The sequence below is a fragment of the Arvicola amphibius genome, chromosome 1, assembly GCF_903992535.2.
Source record: "Arvicola amphibius chromosome 1, mArvAmp1.2, whole genome shotgun sequence".
Classification (NCBI taxonomy): Eukaryota; Metazoa; Chordata; class Mammalia; order Rodentia; family Cricetidae; genus Arvicola; species Arvicola amphibius.
In genome coordinates this window covers 143,096,917-143,117,644 of record NC_052047.1, presented here as the reverse complement: position 1 = coordinate 143,117,644, position 20,728 = coordinate 143,096,917, and the positions used below count along the sequence as shown (strand labels likewise).

Here is a 20,728-nt window from a genome sequence, read left to right as displayed (position 1 = left end):
CTCTCTCTCTCTCTCTCCAGTTTAGCTTCAGGTTGGGTGAGTGTGGCGGTTTGGATGAGATTGGATCCCCATAGGTTCGTAAGTTTGAATTCTTGATCCCCAGTTGGGGAAACTTTTTTTTAAAACAGTATTCTGTTTGTATGTTTGGCTGCACAACATACATGTGAGGCATCAGATCTCATTATAGATGAGCTACCATGCAGTTGCTAGGAACTGAATTCAGGACCTCTAGAAGAGCAACCAGTGCTCTTAACCTCTGAGTCATCTCTCCGGCCTGGGGATGGGGTGGGGTGGGGGTGGGGGGTGGAGGTGGGGGGTGGGGTGGGGTGGTGGTGAGGGGAAATGGGGGGTGGAGGTGGGGACTCTTTTGGAAGATTAGTACATATGGGCCTTGTTGGAGAAAATGTGTCACTGGGAGTGGGCTTTGAGGTTGCTTTATTATTTTTGAGACAACATTTGTCTGTGTAGCCCTAGCTGTCCTGGAACTCACTCTATCAAACTCAGAGAGATCTGCCTGCCTCTGCCTCCCAGGTGCTGGGGTTAAAGTCATCTGCCACCACCGCCTGGTGGGCTTTGAGGTCTCTCTGCCCCCTATTTGCAGAAGACGATATAAGCTTTCAGCCACTGCCTTACAGTCGGGCCTGCCTGCCTCTTGTTATGCTCCCCTATGATGTTTATGAATTCACCTCTGGAGCACAAGGTGTTAAAAGTTAAAAGACATGGTGTCTCACAGCAGTAGAAAGACAGTGAGAGACCTTGTAGGATGAGAATAGGTGGAATGTGATTGAGCAGGGCACTGGACAAGTATACATATACCACGCACATAAATTAATAATAATATAACCCAGAGGCCTGGCGTGCTGGTCACATGAGGTTTGTTCAAAAATATATCAAGCAAACTAGGCATAGTAATCTCAGAACCCAGGGAGGCTGAGGCAAGATCGACTTGACTTCGAGACCACCTCGGCCACTTAGAATTGTTTCAGTTCATCAAGAGCCTGTATAAGGAGACCTTGGTTCCGAAACAAGCAAGCATGCACGCAAACAAACAAACCAAAAACTCTCCAACACATTTTAGCGGAATTCCGTCAAGATTTATCGTGTGGGCAGAGCCGGTCCCGGAATCGGCCAGCACCACCTGTCACAGGGAAGGCGTAAACTCTATCGCAGGCGTCAACCACCCGTGGGTGAGCACTGCTACATAGCCCACCACTGGAGATGGACTTCTTCCCCAGCGAAAAGTACCACGCGGTAGGCCCCGCCTCCACACTAAACCCCGCCCCCAATGCTGACACGCCTCGTAGGACCTCGCCCTGCCTCGCCCACGCCAGTCCGAAGGCCGCCATCACGCTGTGTTCTCCAGGCCTTCGTCATCGCAAGGTCAGTTTCATGCTATGTCTTAAGGTTCGTGGTTACTCATCTGTCCGTGCCCCGCTCAGCCGGGGAAGAGCTGGAGCGAGCCGGGCGCTCCCGGGCAGGACTCAGGGCATGGAGGGACGAATGAGACGGTGTCTGCGCACGTGGATGACGTCATCCCTGCGGCCGGCTGGGGTGGGGTCCTGGCACGTCGGTGTACGCACGCGTAGTCTTCCCTTGAGGGCACCAAAACAAGGGTCCGCCCAGTTAGAATTGCTTCCCTTCCCTTCCCTTGCCCTTCACACCCCCTAAAGCACTTCCTCCGATTCGAGGAGCAGTGGAGGGCCTCGGTGGAGCGAGAACTGAAGTGGACAGTCGCTCGATCGTCCAGGTCCTCCGAGAACTGCGGACTCACAGTGGGGCCAGAAACAGGGAGCCTTAGGTCTCCCGGTCTCGAGGGAAAAGTGGAAGCAGCTCCCGTGGGAGGGCACGTAACTGGTTCCGCTCTTCCTGAGAGTCGCTTTGCAGACAGCCAGATTTCTGCTGCAATTTATGTCATTTTGGGAGATAGAGGCAGTTATCTTTTCAGGGTAGTGAAAAATCTGAAAACAGCCCACCGAAGAGATGATTGATTCAGTGGTATAAACAGATAATTGAACGTAAAACAAAGTTTCACTTTGTAGCCCAGCCCAGCCTGGAACTCACTATGTAGCACAAACTAATCTTGAACTCATCCTGACTCTCTGGCTCAGCCTTTTGGATACATGCTGGGATTAAAGTAAAGTTGGGATACTTTCCTGTGATTGTACACAGATAAAGTAGGTTGTGTGTGGTGACATAGGCTTCCAAACTCATTGTGGAGGACGATGAGGTTGAGGTCAGCCCTGGGTTACATACGTGGCTCAAGATGAGCCTGGACTACATAGCAGGGTTATCTGTATTTTTCGTTTTTTTTTTTTTTTTTTTTTGAGATGGTCTCACTATGTAGGCCAGGCTGGCTTTGAGCTCAGAGAGATCTGCCTGTCTGAGCCTCTGGGGTAGAATGTTGGGATTAAAGGCAGCCCATGTCCTGCTGCAAGACATTAAAATTTTTTTTTAAAGATTTCTTTATTATGTATACTATATACAGTGTTCTTCCTGTGTTCCTCCAGGCCAGAAGAGGGCACGAGATCTTACTACAGGTGGTTGTGAGTCACAATGTGGTTGCTGGGAATTGAATTCAGGACCTCAGGAAGAACAGTCAGTGCTCTTAACCACTGAGCCATCTCTCCAGCCCCTAAATTTTTTTATATTTATGTATGTATGTATGTATGTATGTATGTATACAGAATTCTCCTTCCATGTATGCACGCCAGAAGAGGGCGCCAGGTCTCATTACAGATGGTTGTGAGCCACCATGTGGTTGCTGGGAATTGAACTCAGAACCTCTAGAAGAGCAACCAGTGCTCTTAACCACTGAGCCATCTCTCCAGCCCCCCTAAAAAAATTTTAAAAATTAAAAAAAATGTAGCAGAGCCATGTGTAGTGTGCATGCCTTTAGTCCTAGCACTCAGGAGCAGAGGCAGGTGGATCTCTATAAATTCCAGGACAGCCTGGTTTACATAGTGAGTTCCAGGACAGCCTGAACTACATTACATAGTGAGACCCTGTCTTGAAGGAAAACGAAACACCCAGAATTGGAATAGTTGTAAAAATACCAGTTTCTATTTGCTGTAACCAAATTGCAAATCTGTTTGTCACTTTACACTTCTGGAGAGAAGTCCAAGGGCATTAGAAGTCAAGTGTCTGTGGCTTGTTCCTCCTGGAGGCTCCAAAAGACAAATACCTCTTTGTCCTTTTCACCCACTGCCTCTGCCACTTCCTTAAGACACCGGATCCACCTGTGGTACTTTTTCCATATGGCATCCAGTAAAGCTGGTGGAAATGCAGCATACCCAGCAAGCCCATGCTCCCTCCTCCTCTCCCTTCTCATTCTCCCTCAGTGGAAGTGGTCTCTGTAGAAACCCTCATTTGCATGCCAGCAGCAGGAAAAGAGGTGCTCTTCACAGTTTGTCCTGAGGGCCTGGTGAGGTGCTAGAAACACTTTGTACCTGCCAGACACATGGCTTGCCTGGAACACGGGACCCCAAGTTGGTAGCCCTTTCCTTTGTGAATACAGAATGCCCACGCAAAACCACAGCTCTTGACCTAAAGGGAATGAGAGAGAGTTTATTCTGGGGTCATTTTAGCAACCATGGCCTGCGAACACAGATTTAGGTTGCCCCAAATTCCGTGTTCCAACATGGAAGCAGTTCCATGGAGTTTTGTAGTTTTACAGGACAAAGACATAAATCAAGGGAAGTTTAAACAACACTGGCAGGTACAGCAGAGAGGCGGTTACAGCAAGATGGAGGAGGCTTTCTAAAGGCCCAAGATGCTATCTGGTGACACGCCTACTTTTGGGCTAGTGAAAGCCATTGGTCTGCTAAGTTGGTAGGTTCTAGAAGGTTTCTATTAGTCATAGGATGTTAGTTCCAGCACAGAGATGGGCAAGGAAGGGCTGTCTGGGAGGGCTAGAACTAGCCCGAGATGAGGTGATTAGGCTCTGGAACCGCGCCATTCCAGTCTCCCAGCAGCACTGAAACTGATCAGTCTCTGTAGATACGATACAGCTTCTTATCAGGAACGCTTCACATCAGCACCAAGAATGGACTGACCTGACCAAAGCTTCCCTTCCAGTTGGCAGCCTTTACCTTCCCCTCATTCACACTTGCTGGTGTCTTGAGTTCTCATGGCTCCTGCAGCCCAGAAGATTAAGCTAGGTCTGTAGCGACCACTGTGCAGGATGTTAGGAAGCTGATTTCCAGTCTACCTTCTTGCCTGCCCCATTTGTCTCCCTCTCCCTCTTCAGGGCCCCCTGTACCAGGTCTTTTTGGGAAGACAATCCCTGACCTCCCATGCTGCTATGCTGGAGTCTCCTTTTCTTGCGTTACTTAAACCTGAGAGGGCTGGTGTAATGGATTAAGTAAAATGCTGCGGATCCCCAAGGGGCTGCAGCAGGCAGTAGGTCTCCAAAATGGCGGCAGGTAGCGGGCAGTGGGATTCTGAGAGCAGCCAGTCCCAGGCAGGGAAGGCACAGTTCCCCTAGTGGCTGCAGCAGGTCACGAGTCCCAGGCAGGGAGCCACATGGTGGGTGAGAGACCTCCATGGGGCAACCAGTCCCATGAGGAGAGACAGACAGATGGGCACCCCACGAAGGCGGCTGGTCCTAGGCAGGGAGCCACACAGCGGGCGAGACAGAGACATGGATAGGCATGCCCTGCAGAGTGTGGTTGGATATTTATATAGTAGGTCATGGAGAGGGAAGGGGAGAAGGGGGAAGAGCAGAGAGACAGAAAGGGGGGAGGGGAAAATGGGGAGAAGGGAGAGATTCAGAAGCTGCCTCCTCAAGAGAGACGGAAAAGGAAGAGACTTGGGCTGCAGGCAAAAAGGAAGATCTGCCAGCCTCAATGATGGATGGGGGAGGGAGTGGGCGGGGCTTGTCTCTTAAAGGGACAGGACAGATTATTACATTCCCATCTCTTTTTTTATAATAAAAAGGTGGGAGGTAAGGCACCACAGGCTAAAGGAATTGGGGTGGCAGATTCTCAAGCCTGCTTTCTGCTTATTTGTGGGTGTCATCTTTGGTGGTGGGGAACCTGAGAAAGCTGGGTGCTGGTCACATCCTGGCATAGCTGGTCTCTTTGCTCCTGTCTGGTATTTGTGGTATGGGAATGTCTGGTGTCTCTTACACCTGTTTAAGTTATTGGCAGAGCAGAGGACAAAGTTAAGTTTAGGAAAAAAAAATGTTTTAGGACCAGGGAATTGAGAGGGGTGTATGTGACCTGTTTAAGGTGGATCCTTTAATTCAGCTCCCTGGAACTCACAAGAACTCTTTGGGTTTATGAAAGCTTAAGTTTTAAACAGCAGCATATTTATATTAGAATGACTGTTACAGATGTTTTTGTACAATGAAAAGTATTTTATAAACTATGAAAGGCAGCGTGAGAAAATTTTGTTAACTTGTATCTGTCCTCACTCCTTTATAACTTGCAGGTACACACCTTAATAACTTGTATTTGTATTTGTGTTTTGCTGAAATTTGTTTGGTAAAGTTGTCCTTTTAAACTGACAAAACCTCTCAGGTGTCAAACTGCATCAGAGATCTTAGAGAAGGATAAAATTTTACTTGAGTTATTGATTAAAAAATGACAGAGAACTTACTTGGCTGGCACCTAGAGCTACTCCTCAGGATCCTCCATGGTTGCTGAAAGTCTTATTTGCCTTTTTGCTGTTTAGTACAAGGCCTGTGAGCTAAGAAACCTGAAGGAAGACAAGCCTACCTTTACCTGAGCATTTAGGCTGTCGATTCCAGTGATTCTATGCACATCTGGAGATCTTCAGTTTAGATGAAAGGCAGTTTTTCTCAGTGGTCAGCACTTGGCAGTTGAAGCAAACTGCAGATGGACGTTGTTCTGTGCCCGTTTGTCTTCTGTCTTCTTTGGAGGAAGTAGAGTGCTGCTGCTAGGAGCCAACCTGTCTCTTTTTGTTATGAAAAGTTTTTTTTAATAATTAAATATTTAAATGCCATTTTCTCCAGATCTCTGAGCAGTTGAGGGCTGTTTATCAGGTGTCACTACAGTATAGAATCTTCCTGGAGAGCTGGGTCTGAGCTTGGCTGTACTGGCTTTTAACTTAACAGGTAAGATTTGCACTCATAAAAAGACAGAAAGAAGAAAAAACTGCTTGCAATAGAAGGTTAACGGCAGAACTGACAATAGTAGGGAACATCTTACTATATTTTAAATGAGGCTTGGATTAAATATAAAGTATTTTTGTAAGAGACTCAAAAGTACATCCCAGTTTAAAACATGAGACTTATTGATTTGTAGTCTGGAATGAGATACAGTGAACAGACAATTATAAGATTTAACAGTAAACATAGGTGCATTTAAGTTACGTGTATGAACACACACACACACACAGACACACACATGGAGTGAACAGGAATTGGGTGAAGTGGATGCTCTTGGTGGGCCCTACCAAAGGCATGGCACTGCGTAAAACACGTGTACATCAGAGTCAGCAAGAGGAATTTAGAGACATAAATATAGATAAACTGGGACCAGGCAGGGAATACCTCAGTAAGGATGGCAGAACTTGGTCACCTGATCTGGCTCTCAGTTAAGATGGCGGTGAAGTCACCTGACCTCAGTTAAGATGGTGGTAAGGTCACTTATGTAACAGAGTTAACACTGGGGAACCAGGCAGGGAATACCTCAGTAAAGATGGCGGAACTCCTAGCACACAGTAGGTGTGCAACAAATAGGTGGATAAATGCTGGTTTCTTGACAAACGTGGCTCTCTGTGCAGGAGGACGGGGCTCTTGAGTGACACTCAAACTCTCTTTGCTGATCTTTTCCAAGTGTTAGAATTCCAGCACTCAGGCTGCAAATCTGCGAGTTCGAGGCCAGCTGCCCATCAAGACCTGTTTCAAAAGGCAAAATTCTGTAACTTGGGAGTATGTTACAAAGTTTAAACATGGGCTGGAGAGATGGTTTAGCAGTTAAGAGCGTTGGCTGCTGCTTAACCCACTTCAGTTCCCAGCATCTGAATGGTGACTCACAGCCATCTATAACTCCAGTCCCAGGGAATCTGATACCCACTTCTGGCTTCCCTGGGCACGATGCACAGACATATGCAAACGAAACATTCATGATTAAACAGTGACAAATGCTTGCCCTTTTGGAGTGTTGAGAGCTTCATGCATAAGAGGCTCTCTGTTTACCACCCCAGCCACATTTCGAGCCATAAAGGTTTTTTTTTTTTTTTTTTTTTTTTTTTTTGAGGGGGGTCGTGTTTTGAGACAGGGTTTTTTTTTCTGTGTGACAAAGCCCTGGCTGTTCGGGACTCTCGTTGTAGACCAGGCTGGCCTCGAACCCACAGAGATCCGTCTTACTTCTCCAGCGCTGAGATTAAAGGCGTGCGCGCTACCACACCCGGTTGACTCGTAGGAGACTCGGGTGTGTACCTTTCGTACCAGATCTCTCCTCTCAGTCGCACCCGCTTCCCGGCAGCTGTGGGTCATTCTACATATTTTTAGTCAGGCCCAAAAGAAGTGACTCAGGTTTGTTTAGTTCTGTTCCCAAAGTGCAGTTTGCATGTGGGCGGGGCAGACCTGGTGGGAGGTTTCCTGAAGGCAAAAAGTGAAAGCCGAGGGGCCAGAGAGTGAAGAACCGCCTGAGTCTTGAGGCCCCGCCCTGGGCGGAAGGAACGGAGCGGTTTAGGACCTCTAGCAGCAGAGCCAGGTGAGCTAGGCCATGCTTCGGGGCGCCCGGCTGGCTCTAAGGGTTTTTCTCGAGTCCCCTCCTGGCCCTCTTAATACGTGGCAGCGTGTCTGGACCAGAAGGTTCGAGGGACCAAAAATAGGGCGGGGGCGGGATCGCTGGCCCAGCGAGCGAGCCTCCGAGGCCTTTTCCTTCCTAGGGTGGCACAGATGTGCCCTAGGGTCGCCTTTCTCTCTGCTTGAAGGCTGAGCTCATTTCTCCGTCCGCCAGCGGCCTCTTGGCTTACTTAAAAGACCCAAAGCGGGCTGTCTTCAGATCCCAGAATTAACCAAACTGGGCTACAGCTAGGAGGTGCTAGCTAGCAACACCCCCCTTCTCCCCACCCCGCGCAGTTAAGCCGAGGTCTGAATAATGCCTGTAAACCAGCCTTGTAGGGTCTCCAGCCTGGTCACCTGTGTTCCTTCCGCTTTCTTACTTGCCAAAGGATCAAGGGTCCAGAGAAACCAAGGGCCTGGTCCCAAGGCCAAGCAAGGGTGGAGAGTGGGAGGAGAGCCAGCTGTCTGGTTACTTTCACATCCCTCGTCCCTGACCTCAGATGATCACGGAACTGGCTGAAACCCTGCCTCAGAGCCCTGCCCTGTGCTTTCCCATAAGGTAGACACTCTAGGATCCCCTGGTCTGTAGTGCAGAAGAGCACAAGCCTTGTGGGCCAGGGCTGCTGAGAGAGAAGTGTGGAGCAGCCCCACCCCACCTTTAGTTCCCCAGCAACAGCTGTTTGGATGCCGCACCCTGGGATCCAGTCGGTGCTGGTTCTAGTCACTGGCTCCTTGTGGGTGGGGATAACTGGTGGCTCCGTGCCACGGCTGTTATGACCACAGTGAGTTATCTACTCCCTTGCATCAGACTCCCCACCACTAACCCTTGTGTCAAGATGTGCAAAGTGAATCTTTCTCCCTGGCTGGCATTAAGGGGGCATTCTCCCAGCTCTGGGGAGGAAAGGGAAGGCCCCCTTCAGCAAGGCCATTCTGTGCCAGGCACTGTAACCTCACATAGAATTGTGGTCATTGTCGTGACCGTCCTAGAGGGCAGCTGGAGTGTGTTTCTGTTGCTCTTAAACAGAACCCAGTACCCCCTCCCATCTCTGTGCTAGCAGCGAAGCAGAGGTCACTTCTTCCAAGGAGTCTTCCAGGACCCCACATGCTGTCCAGACTGGCCTGCTTGACAGGCTCAGGAGATAGAGGGCCATGGATGTCTGTGCCCCAGTGCCAGCCTTGTTTATTCAGGTTCTGTGCCCATTCCTGTCAGAGCCTGTGACCTGTTTGTCCCAGCTTTCCTGGATATAGGTCTCTTTTTTCTCAGCCTGATGGACAGCCTGGATCCTTTGTGGGCTGGGCCTGTCCTGGCTGAAGGTTTTTGCAGAAGATAATCCTGTCCTGGCTGAGCTCCTAGCCTCAGAAGGAAGCCATGAAAGAGCCCAGAGCCCTGTGCCTTCCCACCCTTCAGGTAGTTGCTTATGTCCAGGATCCTGGTGCCCTGGCATCTGATTTTGTGGATGACTTGGCAACAGTAGTGTGGTGCTGCTTGCCACCCAACTTGTTCTCGGGACATGGGCTGAGTGAGTAGGAAACCTCCTGCTGGGGTTTCCAGACACCACTAGACTCAGGCACGTAAGAGGCAGGAGTTCCAGGCTGGACTTGGTGCCTGTGCTGTCTTCAGCGAGGAGGTGCTCGGGTGGCTGGGCTCCTTCTGACTGCCTTGGTGCTGGCCCTTATGTTCTGCTGCTTTTAGTGGTATTTGCTGGGGTACATGTAAGTGGTCTCCTCTCCTGACACCTTGCTTATTTCTGGAGACACTTGCTGGAGAAACTGGGCCCCTACTGAAAAGAAAATGTACTCTTTTGGGTTTTGGACTCTTTCTGTTACAAATTCTATCCTGTCAAGCTATGGAAATTTCAAGAGTTCTTTTTCTTGCCCAGATTACATTGTGCACCCACCATGAGTCTTGACATCCAGTGTGAGCAGCTGAGTGATGCCAGATGGACAGAGGTCCTTCCCCTCATCCAGCAATACCAAGTGGTCAGGTAGAGGCAGCCTTGGGAACCTCATGGGTACCATTGGGTTTGGCTGGGAGGGCAGTACTCTGTTGTAGAGGTGGGTGGTTCTTGCAGCTTGGTGGCCACCTGACAAGGGTTTGCTGTGTTCGAAAAGCATGCTATTCATGGACATGAAAATGTCTTGTATAATCTTCATGAGGTGTTACTTCAACCTTTTTGTTTGTATACTGTGAGACAGGGTCTCACTCTGTATCCCATATTGGCCAGGAATTGGACTCTAGGGACATGGCTCAATAGTTGAGCACTTGCCTAGCATGCCCAGGGCCTTGGGTTCAGTTGATTTCCCAAAATATAAATGAGCTTGATGGTACAAGCCTATTCTCCCAGCACCGGGGAGGGGGAAGCTGGAGGATCAGAAGCCCAACGGCATTTTCTGCTTCATAGTGAGCGTAAGTTAGCCTGAGATACAGGGGCCTGAAAACAGTTGACAGCCAGGCACATAGCAGGTATGAGAAGCATATGCGAACCACTGCAGGCTTGGTGTGGAGACTGATGGCAGTGGCAGGTGGTGGACACCTCAAGTCTGGCAGTGTGGACCTTATGATTCAGCTTTTCCTTCTAGTCTAGAAGGACTAGGTGGTGGTGCCTGTCCACACCTGTCCCTGTCTGTCCATCTCTGACTGAGAAAGGGAGTGGTACCAGTTCCCAGGAAAGAGATAGGCACCTGCTTCATCCTCATTTTCCCCGAGATAGTTTTAGGTTTGCCACAGAATCCAAGTCATTCCGGCATCTGCAGCCCTCTGTCAGCTTCTGTGTCCATGTCCCAAGACTCTGCTGCCGCCTACAACTCTAGTCAGATACGGGTCCCAGCTTTGCCCTGTGACTTTTCCCCACTCTCAGTTGCTTAGGATCCCTTGTGACTTTGACTGATCATCTCCTTAGCCATTTCTGTAGGGTTTCACTTCCTCTTGTCCTAGTGCCCTGACTTTTGAGTCTAGATACCCTGCACATGTTCCCTTGGCTAGTCTGAGGGCTTTTCATGGTGGGCGTGTGCTTTTGAAGAGTGTGGAGAAACTATGGGTGTGGCCTCTCCCAGTGTGGACATAACTGAGTCAGAACTTGCTATGGTTCATCGCGTACTCATGCTGCTGGAGGTCTGACCAGGTCTGAGTTCCTCTGCCTGCTATCAGCATCCCTTCCTACTCTCTCCCCACCCCCATTCTCAGTGCTGGGGCTTTGTGCAAGCTAGGCAGGCAGCACTAGTTCTTGTTTTCTGAGAAAGTTTTCTAGCCCAGACTGAGCTGGGGCTTGGTATCCACCTGCCACCACAAATGCCTGTTTCAAGTTTAAACATTATAGCTATTATCTATATTTGGGTTTCTTGGCTCCTGGTAGGTTGTGTGAGATGGTAGTTGGATCTGAGGCCAGCGCCATGCTGACCCAGGGGTCCTGTCTGCAGGCTGGATGACTGTGGTGTCACTGAGGTGCGATGCAAAGACATCAGCTCAGCGATCCAGGCCAACCCTACCTTAACAGAGCTCAGCCTATGCACCAATGAGCTGGGAGATGCTGGTGTACACCTGGTGCTCCAGGGCCTGCGGAATCCCACCTGTAAGATCCAGAAGCTGAGGTAAGTTCAGGGGCTCAGCCCAGCCTGTTCAGGGCAGACTGTGATGTAGAAAGCCACCGAGAGGGGGTGAGGTAGGAAGGTAGGAAGGGGCAGGCTGTGGTAAGAGGCACTCCCAGCTTCATCCAGAACACAGGTGAAGTGTGCAGTACTGGGACAGGCCACACTGTGGCTCTGTTCCGGGTCCCATCCCCAAGAATCTGGCTGAGCCACACTTGTGTCCTCCTTTGGCCTGGAGCCCCATCTAGAGGGAAAGTAGTGTCCTAACCCTGCGAAGTGTCGTGGGAGCTCTGGCATGGGCTCATGGTATGGGCTGGGTCTGTTCCTGACTGCTGCTGCTGGTGTGCTTCAGCCTTCAGAACTGCAGCTTGACGGAGGCTGGCTGTCAGGCTCTGCCTGACGTGCTGCGGTCTTTGCCTACCCTGCGTGAACTACATCTCAGTGATAACCCTCTGGGGGATGCAGGCCTGAAGCTGCTCTGTGAAGGACTTCTGGACCCCCAGTGCCGCCTTGAGAAGCTCCAGTGAGTGTATATCTTGTCAGGATCCCCGAGCTCTTCACTGCCCCGGGCCCAGAGCCCAGCCAGCCAGTCAGCTGTCCTCAGTAAGCCTCACCGCAGTATAGTGGATAAGAACTTTGGAGGGGCCAGACGATGGTGGCGCACGCCTTTAATCCAAGCACTCGGGAGGCAGAGGCAGGCAGATCTCTGTGAACTTGAGGCCAGCCTGGTCTACAGAGTAAGTTCCAGGACAGGCACCAAAGCTACAGAGAAACCCTGCCTCGAAAAACCAAAGAACTTTGGAGGGAACTCCTGGGATTTGCTAGGGACCGGCAGCTGACCTAGCCTCTGAGAGTGGGAACTGATACTGGTGGATCTGGTTTGGTTCTGTAGTGTGACCTCAGATGAGACGAAGCTACTCTCTGGTAGGAGCTTGCTTCTTTCTGCTGATTCTGGGAGAACCTCATGATTTGAGGTGGGGCTCTTTTCAGGAAAGGTTCCCTAAGCGATGTTGGTATCCACGTGAGCCTGATCAGACAGAGCTTAAGGAGGCAATGGAAAATGAGATACCAGGAATCCCTTATGTTCCCCGATACAATCTAGGTCCATCTTTAATCTTTTTGATTTGCCTGAGACCTGTCTCCCCACAGGTTGGAATACTGTAACCTCACAGCTACCAGCTGTGAGCCCCTGGCTTCTGTGCTCAGGGCAAAATCCAACTTTAAGGAGCTAGTGTTGAGCAACAATGACCTCCATGAGACTGGTGTCCAGATGCTGTGCCAGGGCTTGAAGGACTCTACCTGTCAACTGGAGTCACTCAAGTATGTGCCAGGCCACAGAGGCTGAGGGGTAGGAGCGGGCACCAGGGCTCCTCTTACTATGTCCTGTGTCTCCAGGCTGGAGAACTGTGGTATCACATCAGCCAACTGCAGGGATCTGTGTGATGTCCTGGCCTCCAAAGCCTCGCTGCAGCACCTGGACCTGGGCAGCAACAAGCTGGGTAATGCAGGCATCGCAGCCCTGTGCTCGGGACTGCTGCTCCCCAGCTGTAGGCTCAAGACTCTGTGGTGAGTCAGCTCCCAGCCTCTTTCCGTGGGGATGGAGGACATGGGGGTGAGTGAGGGACATCCTTCAAGAATGTTGTGTCCCACAGGCTGTGGGAGTGTGACATCACTGCAGAGGGCTGCAAGGACCTGTGCCGTGTCCTCAGGGCCAAGCAGAGCCTGAAGGAACTCAGCCTCGCTGGCAATGAGCTGAGGGATGAAGGTGCCCAGCTGTTGTGCGAGAGCCTGCTGGAGCCCGGCTGTCAGCTGGAGTCACTGTGGTGAGCGGGCCTGGACAGAAATGCAGAAAGCTAGGGTGGAGTGATGGCAGGAAGAGGCCAGTGCTGGCTGAGGGATTGGAAAGGGAGTGGGTGAGCCCCCAGGTTCCTTACGGACCTCCAAGGGAAGGGCTAGTTGGAGCTACTGGCTCCGGCCTTGCTGTTCCTACAGGATAAAGACCTGTAGCCTCACTGCTGCCTGCTGTTCCCATATCTGCTCCGTGCTGACCAAGAATCGTTCTCTGCTGGAGCTGCAAATGAGCAGCAACCCACTGGGGGACTCAGGAGTCCTGGAGCTTTGCAAGGCCCTGGGCCAGCCAGACACTGTGCTGCGTGTGCTTTGGTGAGTGCGGGGAATGTGCTGGGAGGTCAGGACAGTTCCAAGTCTGGCTACCTTCCTCCTGTGAGGAACCATAGTTAGGGATGTCCTAAGGCTTCCTCCCCCATCCCACCCCCCTCTGGATAGTGTCTGTGTATCCCAGTTACTATGTAGACCAGGCTGGCCTCAAACTCAAAGAGATCTGCCTGTTGAGTGTTGTAGATAAGGCATGCACCAAGCCTGGATCCTTAGTCACATTCTAGCAGCTTTCAAGAGTACTAGAAACTCATCTTCTACAGAACCTTGTGTATCCTGGTCATTGAGCTACATGTGGAATCTGAGCCACTCATTTCTTTCCCGTCTCTGGTTCCGGGGAGGTCTCTGCTACCCCAAATCTCCTATATGTCTGCTTGTTCTCTTTGGCAGGTTTTTGTTATTTTACATTTCTCTGTGTGTGTGTGTGTGTGTGTGTGCGCGCGCGCGCGCCCAAACCCATATGCCATGTGTGCATGTGGAGATCAGAAGATAATGCAGGAGCTGGTTCTAATACCATGGGGTTCCAAGTATGGAACTCAGGTTGTTAAACTTAGTAGCAAGTAGGCCCAGCCCTCTTTGGCAGCCTCTAAAATTTTCTACCCATTGTGCTCTGGGCTACTGATTTGCCTTTATGTGGGTCTTGGTCCCGAGAAGTTGTGTGCTTTCTTCATCTTTCTCCTTTTCCTTTCTCTGCAGTGCCCAGGAATCAGTGCTTGAGTTTTAAGGGCAATTCAGTTCCTGTCCTCGTTTTCTTCCTAAGTTTTTGTTCTCATTTCTAGACATTTCCCATTGTCTGGCCAGTTCAGAGCCTCATTTACCATTTATCTCAGACTTGCCCTCTGCTGGTCATTTTGAAGGATGGACCAGGACACTATATGTGTGCCACAGTTGTGGGACACTCTGTAGTCTAAGGGCAAGGAGGTCAGGAGACGTGGGGCCTGCTACAGTCACTTACAGATGGGTCCTGTAGATTTCAGGCCTACCTTGGGGAGGCAAGCCATAGCAGCTTCTTAATGTCCCTTGCCCTACTTGTACCTCAAACTCCCCAGTAGCTCTGACTTCCCCAGATCCCATCTGATGGGCATGAGTAATGGCCCTGCTCACTTGTTCTTCCTTTGGCTTATACCCCAATCTTCCCCCATCTGGAACCTATCTGCCCTGTCACTTTCTAGAGGCACCTGATGTGCAGGGTTCTGATCTAGCCAGGCTCTTGGTGCTCTGCAGCTGTGCACACTGCCCCTGCCAGGGGGAAGCTAGGGTTCTCACTGTTGTGTCCAGCTGAGTTGAAGCATAGCTGCAGCTGAGGCACCAAGGGGCTACCTTCCTGCCAAAGCCCAGCAATGGAGAACAACTCTGCCCTCTCCACCCAGGCTGGGGGACTGTGATGTGACAGACAATGCCTGCAGCAGCCTTGCTGCAGTTCTGCTGGCTAACCGCAGCCTGCAGGAGCTGGACCTCAGTAACAACTGCATGGGGGACTTGGGTGTCCTGCAACTGATGGAAAGCCTCAAACAGCCCAGCTGTACCCTTCAGCAGCTAGTGTAAGTGGATGTTCTTGGTGAAGGTGGTGGGACAGGCTGCCTGGGCTCAGGGGATTCATTCCAACTCACTCCTGCCTTGCCTCTGCACAGCCTGTATGACATTTACTGGACGGAGGAGGTAGAAGACCAGCTGCGGGCCCTGGAGGAGGAACGGCCATCCTTGAGGATCATCTCCTGAGATGTGCGTGTCTCTGGACACATGACATCAATCCAGCCCCAGGGCCAGCCAGCAGGAACTCTGGCTCTGGGTGTTCTAGCATTGTAATCTTATTTTAGCAGAAAACTTTAGACACGTTATAACTATTAAAACTTTGTTGGCAAGGAAGGTCCTCATCATTCTTTGTGAGCCAGTGTAGCTGTGCTATGCTATGGGACCCATGATGTTATGACTGCTTCCTATGCTCACCCCAGCAGTGGGCCCTTAATCTCCAATATGGCCTTTCTTAAAAAAAAAACCTTGGGCATACTCTACTGTCTCCATGCTGGGACTACAGGCATTGTAGAAGGGATTCCAGATGCACGCCATTACACTTTGTTCCAAGGCAGGTCTTAAAGGACTTTCAAAGCTGCATCTTCTCCTTGCCTACAGTGAGTAGTACGAGTGAGGATGATCTCTGCTTGCAATGGTCAAGCATGACTTAGGAAGATTCATTTCCCATACCTGAAATCCCAGAGACTGGGTAAAACTCAGTGGTGGAGCTCTTCCTAGTACAAAAAGGGTTGCAAACGAATCCCAAGAGATCAAAATGTCTGAAAATCTAAAATCTCCAAATTAGAAAAGGTCAATCTTCAAAGTGAAATCGCCAAAATAATTTTCATGACTAAACGTGCTTAATGAGAAAAGGGTGGCTGGTCAAATTCTAGAGAAGAGACTGGCTATGTGATGTGCAAATATAAAAGCTAGGGACTTGCTTATTTTGGTGTTTTGAGACCGGGTTTCTCTGTGTCCCAGAACTCGAGCTCTGCCTGCCTCTGCCTCCTGAGCATCACCAGCATCAGCTATCTTTAAGATTTTTATTCTATGTAGCATTAGTGACAGTGGTGAACCGCCAGTGGACGCTGAGCCCCAAACCCAGGTCTTGTGCAGGAGCAGCTAGTGCTCTTAGCCACCGAGTCACCTCTGAAGGACCGAGACAGGGTCTCATACTGTAGCTTGGGCTTACCTGAACTTGTTATATATACCAGGCTGGCCTCGCACTCCCGGATATTTGCTTGCCTCTGCCTTCCCAATACTGGGATTAAAAGTGTGCATTAGCATACCTAGCTTCCTGACTTATTTTTTAAATTACACTTTTAAATTTTTTGTTTGTTTCTTTTCTCTAGACAGGGTTTCTCTGTGTAGCCCTGGCTGCCCTGGAATTCACAAAGTGAGACCAAAGACCAAGCTGGTCTTAAACTTACAGAGATCGTCCTGCCTGTGCTTTGTGAGTACTGAGATTAAATGTGTGCACCACAACCCCACTAAAATTTACTTTTATTGGGGCTGGAGAGATAGCTCCGTGGTTAAGAGCACTGGCTGTTCTTCCAGACAATCTGGGTTCAATTTTCAGCATCCATATGGCAGCTCACAGCTGTAACTTCTGTTCTAGGGGGATCCAACACCGTTATACAGACATACATGCAAGCAAAACACCAATGTACATAAAATACAAATAAATTACTTAAAAAATTATTTTTACTTTATTTTTTTTTTTAAAGGTTCTCACTACGTATTAGCTGACTTCAAACTTGCTAAATAGAACAGGCTGGCCTTGAATTTGGAGATCTGTGTGCTTTTGCCTCCCAAGTGCAGGGATTAAAAGTGTGTGTCTCCACCTGGCACTTATTTTTATTTTATGTGTATGGATGTTTTGCCAGTACGTATGTCTGTCTGCACATGTGCATGCCTACAGAAGCTAGAAGAGAGTGGTACTCTGGAACTGAGTTCTAACCACGTGGGTGCTGGGACTAGACCTGGGTCCTCTGTGAGAGTAAATGCTCGTAACTGTTCACTCATTTCTCCAGCCCCCAAATTACTTTTTTTTTAAAAAAAAAAAAAAAAAAAAAGATAGGTTCTATGTTTTCCCTGGTTGGTCTTTGAAGAGATCGACCCCCTTCTGCATTCTGAATGTGTTGCCATGCCCAGCTAAAATTATATTTACTTGTATGTGTATACCATTGGCAAATGTGTGCCAACTGCAACCTAAGGGTTAAATTAACATCAAGAATATCAATTAAGAAGCAGGGTCTCCCACTGTAACCCAGGCTGGCCCTGGAGTTATAGCAGTTCTGCCTAAATTGCCTAGGATCATAGGCATGAACCACCATGTCCACTAATTTTTGCCATTTTAATCAGAATTTATAAATAACCTGATTAAAAATGAGCAGGACATCTAAGCAGACATAGCTTTAAAAAAGCCAGGAAGGAAAAATTTTTGTCTGTTATAATTGGTCATCTGGGAAATGCAAATCAAAACCAGTAAGATGCCTGGCAGTGGTGACACATTCCTTTAATTCCAACACTTGGGAGGCAGAGGCAGGTGGGATCTCTCGAGTTCCAGGTCAGCCTGATCTACAGAGTGAGTTCCAAGACAGCCAGGGCTACAGAGAAACCCTGTCTCAACCAAACCAAAAAGCAAACACACACACAACCAACCAGTAAGATGTCACCTTACCTTGTTGAAAGCAGCTGCTATGGCAATGAGAGACAAGTGCATGGCGCTGGAGCGACGGCTCTGAGATTAAGTGCACTGTTGCTCTTCAGAGGACACAGGGTCAGTTCCCACACTCCTATGCTGGCCCTCCGCAGTTTCTTAACTACACTTCCAGGGGACCCAATGCCGTCTTCTGGCCTCAGGCACTTCTGTGATGCACACATACATGCAGACAAACCGCTCCTCATACTTATAAAGTAAATCTCTAAAAAATTTTGCTGAGCAGTAGTGGTGCACACCTTTAATCCCAACACTTGGGAGGCAGAGGCAGAAAGATCTCTGAATTTGAGGCCAGCCTGGTCTACAGAGTAAGTTTCAGGATAGTCGGGGCTACACAGAGAAACCTTGCCTCAAAAAGACAAAACAAAAAAGTTAAAGACAGAGTTATGGGGTGTGTGTGTGTGGAGAGATGGCTCAGAGGGTAAGAGCACTGGCTGCTCTTCCAGAGGTCCCGAGTTCAAATCCCAGCAACCACATGGTGGCTCACAACCATCTGTAATGAGACCTGGTGCCTTCCTTGCTAGCAGTACACTGTATGCTTAATAAATAAATCTTAAAAAAAAACAGATGGAGCTATGGGATGACTCAACAACTGTTCTATCAGATACACACAAACAAACTAGTCAGTTTGTCAGAGGTGCCTGCACTGCCTTGGTCACTCTAGCAGTGCTCATAGCAGTAAGAACGTGGGGCTTGAGGGAGGGGAACTAACAGCCACCTCTAACTCCAGTTCCCGGGGATGCCCTCTTCTGGCCTCCTGTATAATTACCCATAAACATAATTAAAAATATGAATAATATTTTTAAAAGAATTTTTAGTCAGGCATAGTGGCACAAACCTTTAATTCTGGGAGTCTGAGGCAGGACTGGCAAGAATTTGAGGCTAGCCTGGGATGTATATGGAGTTCTGTGCCACTCTAAACTGTGCAGCAAAATCCGGTCTCAAAAATCCAAGAAACATGCTGCCTGAGAAGATTGAGACAAGACTTGCACATCTGCATGTGTGGGACAACTGGACTTGTCAGAAGACAGGTGGTTTGTCTTTGCATTTCTGATGGCTGTAGCTGTAAAGCTAGGTTTATAGTCATCTCCCATGATCCTCACTGCCCCACCCCCAGTGAGACAATGTGGGAGTCAGGGGTAGCTGCCCAGGACATGTGTCCTGTGAGCAGCTATGCCTGTCCTTGGAGAGTTGTATCCCACAGCCCTTGAAGCCCTGTGAGAACTACGTTCTGCACACACACTCAACTCCAAATGGATGTAGCAGTCCCTTCCTCTGCAAGGCCCTGGGATCACCGGGCAGAGAAGGCAGCCGGAGGCTCTGCACCTTCGCCATCGCTTTATTTGTTCTGTTTGCTCACGAGTGCGGCTAGACTCAGGGAGCCATGGTGACAACACAACCCTAGCACCTGGGGTACAGGTCTACAAATTGGATTCTCTGACTTGATACCCCTCAAGGGGCCAATCTGATGACCTCCCCCCATGGAATACCATTCATCTTAGAGTCCTGCTTAAATGAAGGCTCCAAAGAAAATGTCTCAGTACTGACTCCAGATCTACCACTTTGCAGCCATCTTAGTGTTGTGACAGCCTTCACTTCTGCTGCTTCAAGTTGGGTGGGGCCACAGGGTCTCACGGGGCTTCTGCCTACCCCACAGAGGGTAGAGAAAGAGTACAAGATGCCTCTTCTGGTCTGTGGTGAGACTGAGCACGAGGGAGACCATGGGTCAGGGCCTTCGCTGACCAGGTAGAAGAACAGGGCAGGACCCTTGCTCTAGAGCATGCTCCAGGCTCACTGGTCAGCTCACAGCCCTGGACAAGTGTCAGGAGCCAATATGTGCACACACCTACCTGCACACAAACATGTACACTCAGGTGCCCCGGTGGAGCGGGGATGGGCCCCCCTCCTCTGAAGCAGGGAGCATAAGGATGGGAGAAATGGAACAGCCTATGGCACAAGGCCAGTGAAGACGGAGAGGATCATGAGGCGGCTGAGGCCCCCCCCTCAGCAGGTACACTGTCAGTGGTGGTCCCCTCTTCCTCTGCAGTCCCAGTCCCTAGCAGGTCATCATCTGGCCCTGGGTGCCCATCCCCATTGTTGACGGCTCTGCCCTGGTGACTCTGCTGCTTCTGTCGCCGGGTCTCCTTGTACCTCATGGTGATGTCCCTGTGGGGCAGCAGAGCCACCTCACCACCTACCCATGCAGCAGCCCCCAGCACATACCCATAGACACCTGGACACCTTTGCTCTGCAAGAGGCTCCATGTGCTACAGTTGTAGGAATGGCTGGGTAGAGGGTAAGCTGGAGTGCTAGCTACAGGCAGAGTCACGGAGACTCAGAGACAGGACAGGGGCAAAGGCAGGTAGAGACACAAGACAAGGGTGGGGAATGGATGGAGCCCCGTCTGGATTCAACCAAAGGGGGACATCACTCACAGTAAAACCTGATGGCTTAGGGTCCCTTCCCCACTCACCGCAGGAAGAAGCGCCAGACAGTCCACGTAAGCACCAGGATGGAGCCAAGAGTCCAGCACTGGGAGATGTAGAAGGGCAGTGACAGGGTGAGTGTGTGCGGGTCGTACTTCACCACGATGAGCAGCTCTGTGACTGTGATGGCTGCCACCAGCCAGGCCTGCTGGCCCAGCTTCCTGTGGGGCTTCCTGCAGAGAGGCAGCAGCTGCCTTGCTTGCTCAGAACCCCAAATGCCCTTGGGGCTCCCAGGCTCCGGCCTCCCACCCCCTAGGCCTTATGGACGGCCCTCACAGTTCATCCATGAAGTCATAGATCTCACGCATGGCCACACCACCCACGTTCACGAAGAAGACCAGCCGCAGGAGGACCAAGTAGTGTTCAGGGGGCATCCATAGCACAAACTTCAAGTAGAATGTGTTCAGTTCTGCCAGCAGGAACTAGGGGATGGGAGAAGGTCAGTTCGTCAGTTTGAGAACTAACCATTGGTGGTGTGTGGCTACACAGTCA

General features: G+C 50.0%; 2 protein-coding genes and 1 long non-coding RNA gene across 9 annotated transcripts in view; 1 reads left to right on the top strand and 2 right to left on the bottom strand.

Annotated features, from left to right (window-relative positions):
• The first annotated feature begins 1,282 nt into the window (after positions 1-1,282).
• Positions 1,283-15,382, top strand: Rnh1 (ribonuclease/angiogenin inhibitor 1). 3 transcript variants are annotated; one of them, XM_038336171.1, is made up of 10 exons: positions 1,283-1,380; positions 9,637-9,741; positions 11,174-11,344; positions 11,694-11,864; positions 12,491-12,661; positions 12,737-12,907; positions 12,994-13,164; positions 13,334-13,504; positions 14,887-15,057; positions 15,148-15,382. In XM_038336171.1, the coding sequence occupies exons 1-10, from the start codon at positions 1,286-1,288 to the stop codon at positions 15,233-15,235; spliced, it is 1,485 nt and encodes a 494-aa protein (XP_038192099.1). In that variant the 5' UTR covers positions 1,283-1,285; the 3' UTR covers positions 15,236-15,382. The 3 variants fall into 3 exon arrangements, with proteins under 3 accessions (XP_038192099.1, XP_038192121.1, XP_038192110.1); XM_038336193.1 differs by lacking the exon at positions 1,283-1,380 and adding an exon at positions 7,532-7,682; XM_038336182.1 differs by lacking the exon at positions 1,283-1,380 and adding an exon at positions 7,645-7,783.
• Positions 3,039-7,121, bottom strand: LOC119818603. Its single transcript, XR_005286165.1, has 2 exons — positions 6,653-7,121; positions 3,039-3,543 (listed from the first exon to the last, which is right to left on the bottom strand). It is a non-coding gene; the product is annotated as an uncharacterized LOC119818603 (long non-coding RNA).
• A 3,691-nt stretch (positions 15,383-19,073) lies between the features above and the next one.
• Positions 19,074-20,728, bottom strand: part of Ptdss2 (phosphatidylserine synthase 2) — a 35,333-nt gene continuing 33,678 nt past the window's right edge. For all 5 annotated transcript variants that reach the window (XM_038323468.2, XM_038323460.2, XM_042054790.1 and 2 more), the window contains 3 exons: positions 20,513-20,658; positions 20,224-20,409; positions 19,074-19,916 (listed from right to left, as the gene is read on the bottom strand). In XM_038323468.2, coding sequence (XP_038179396.1) covers positions 19,730-19,916; positions 20,224-20,409; positions 20,513-20,658 — 519 coding nt within the window. In that variant the 3' untranslated portion in view covers positions 19,074-19,729. The remainder of the gene's footprint in view (positions 19,917-20,223; positions 20,410-20,512; positions 20,659-20,728) is intronic.

What these genes read in the sequence shown, in the direction of transcription:
- Rnh1 (XM_038336171.1), top strand. Translation starts at nt 1,286, where the DNA reads ATGCTGACACGCCTCGTAGGACCTCGCCCTGCCTCGCCCACGCCAGTC. An exon ending in CAGCAATACCAAGTGGTCAG is followed by an intron (nt 9,742 to 11,173) that starts GTAGAGGCAGCC and finishes TCCTGTCTGCAG; the next exon opens with GCTGGATGACTGTGGTGTCA. An exon ending in TGTAAGATCCAGAAGCTGAG is followed by an intron (nt 11,345 to 11,693) that starts GTAAGTTCAGGG and finishes GGTGTGCTTCAG; the next exon opens with CCTTCAGAACTGCAGCTTGA.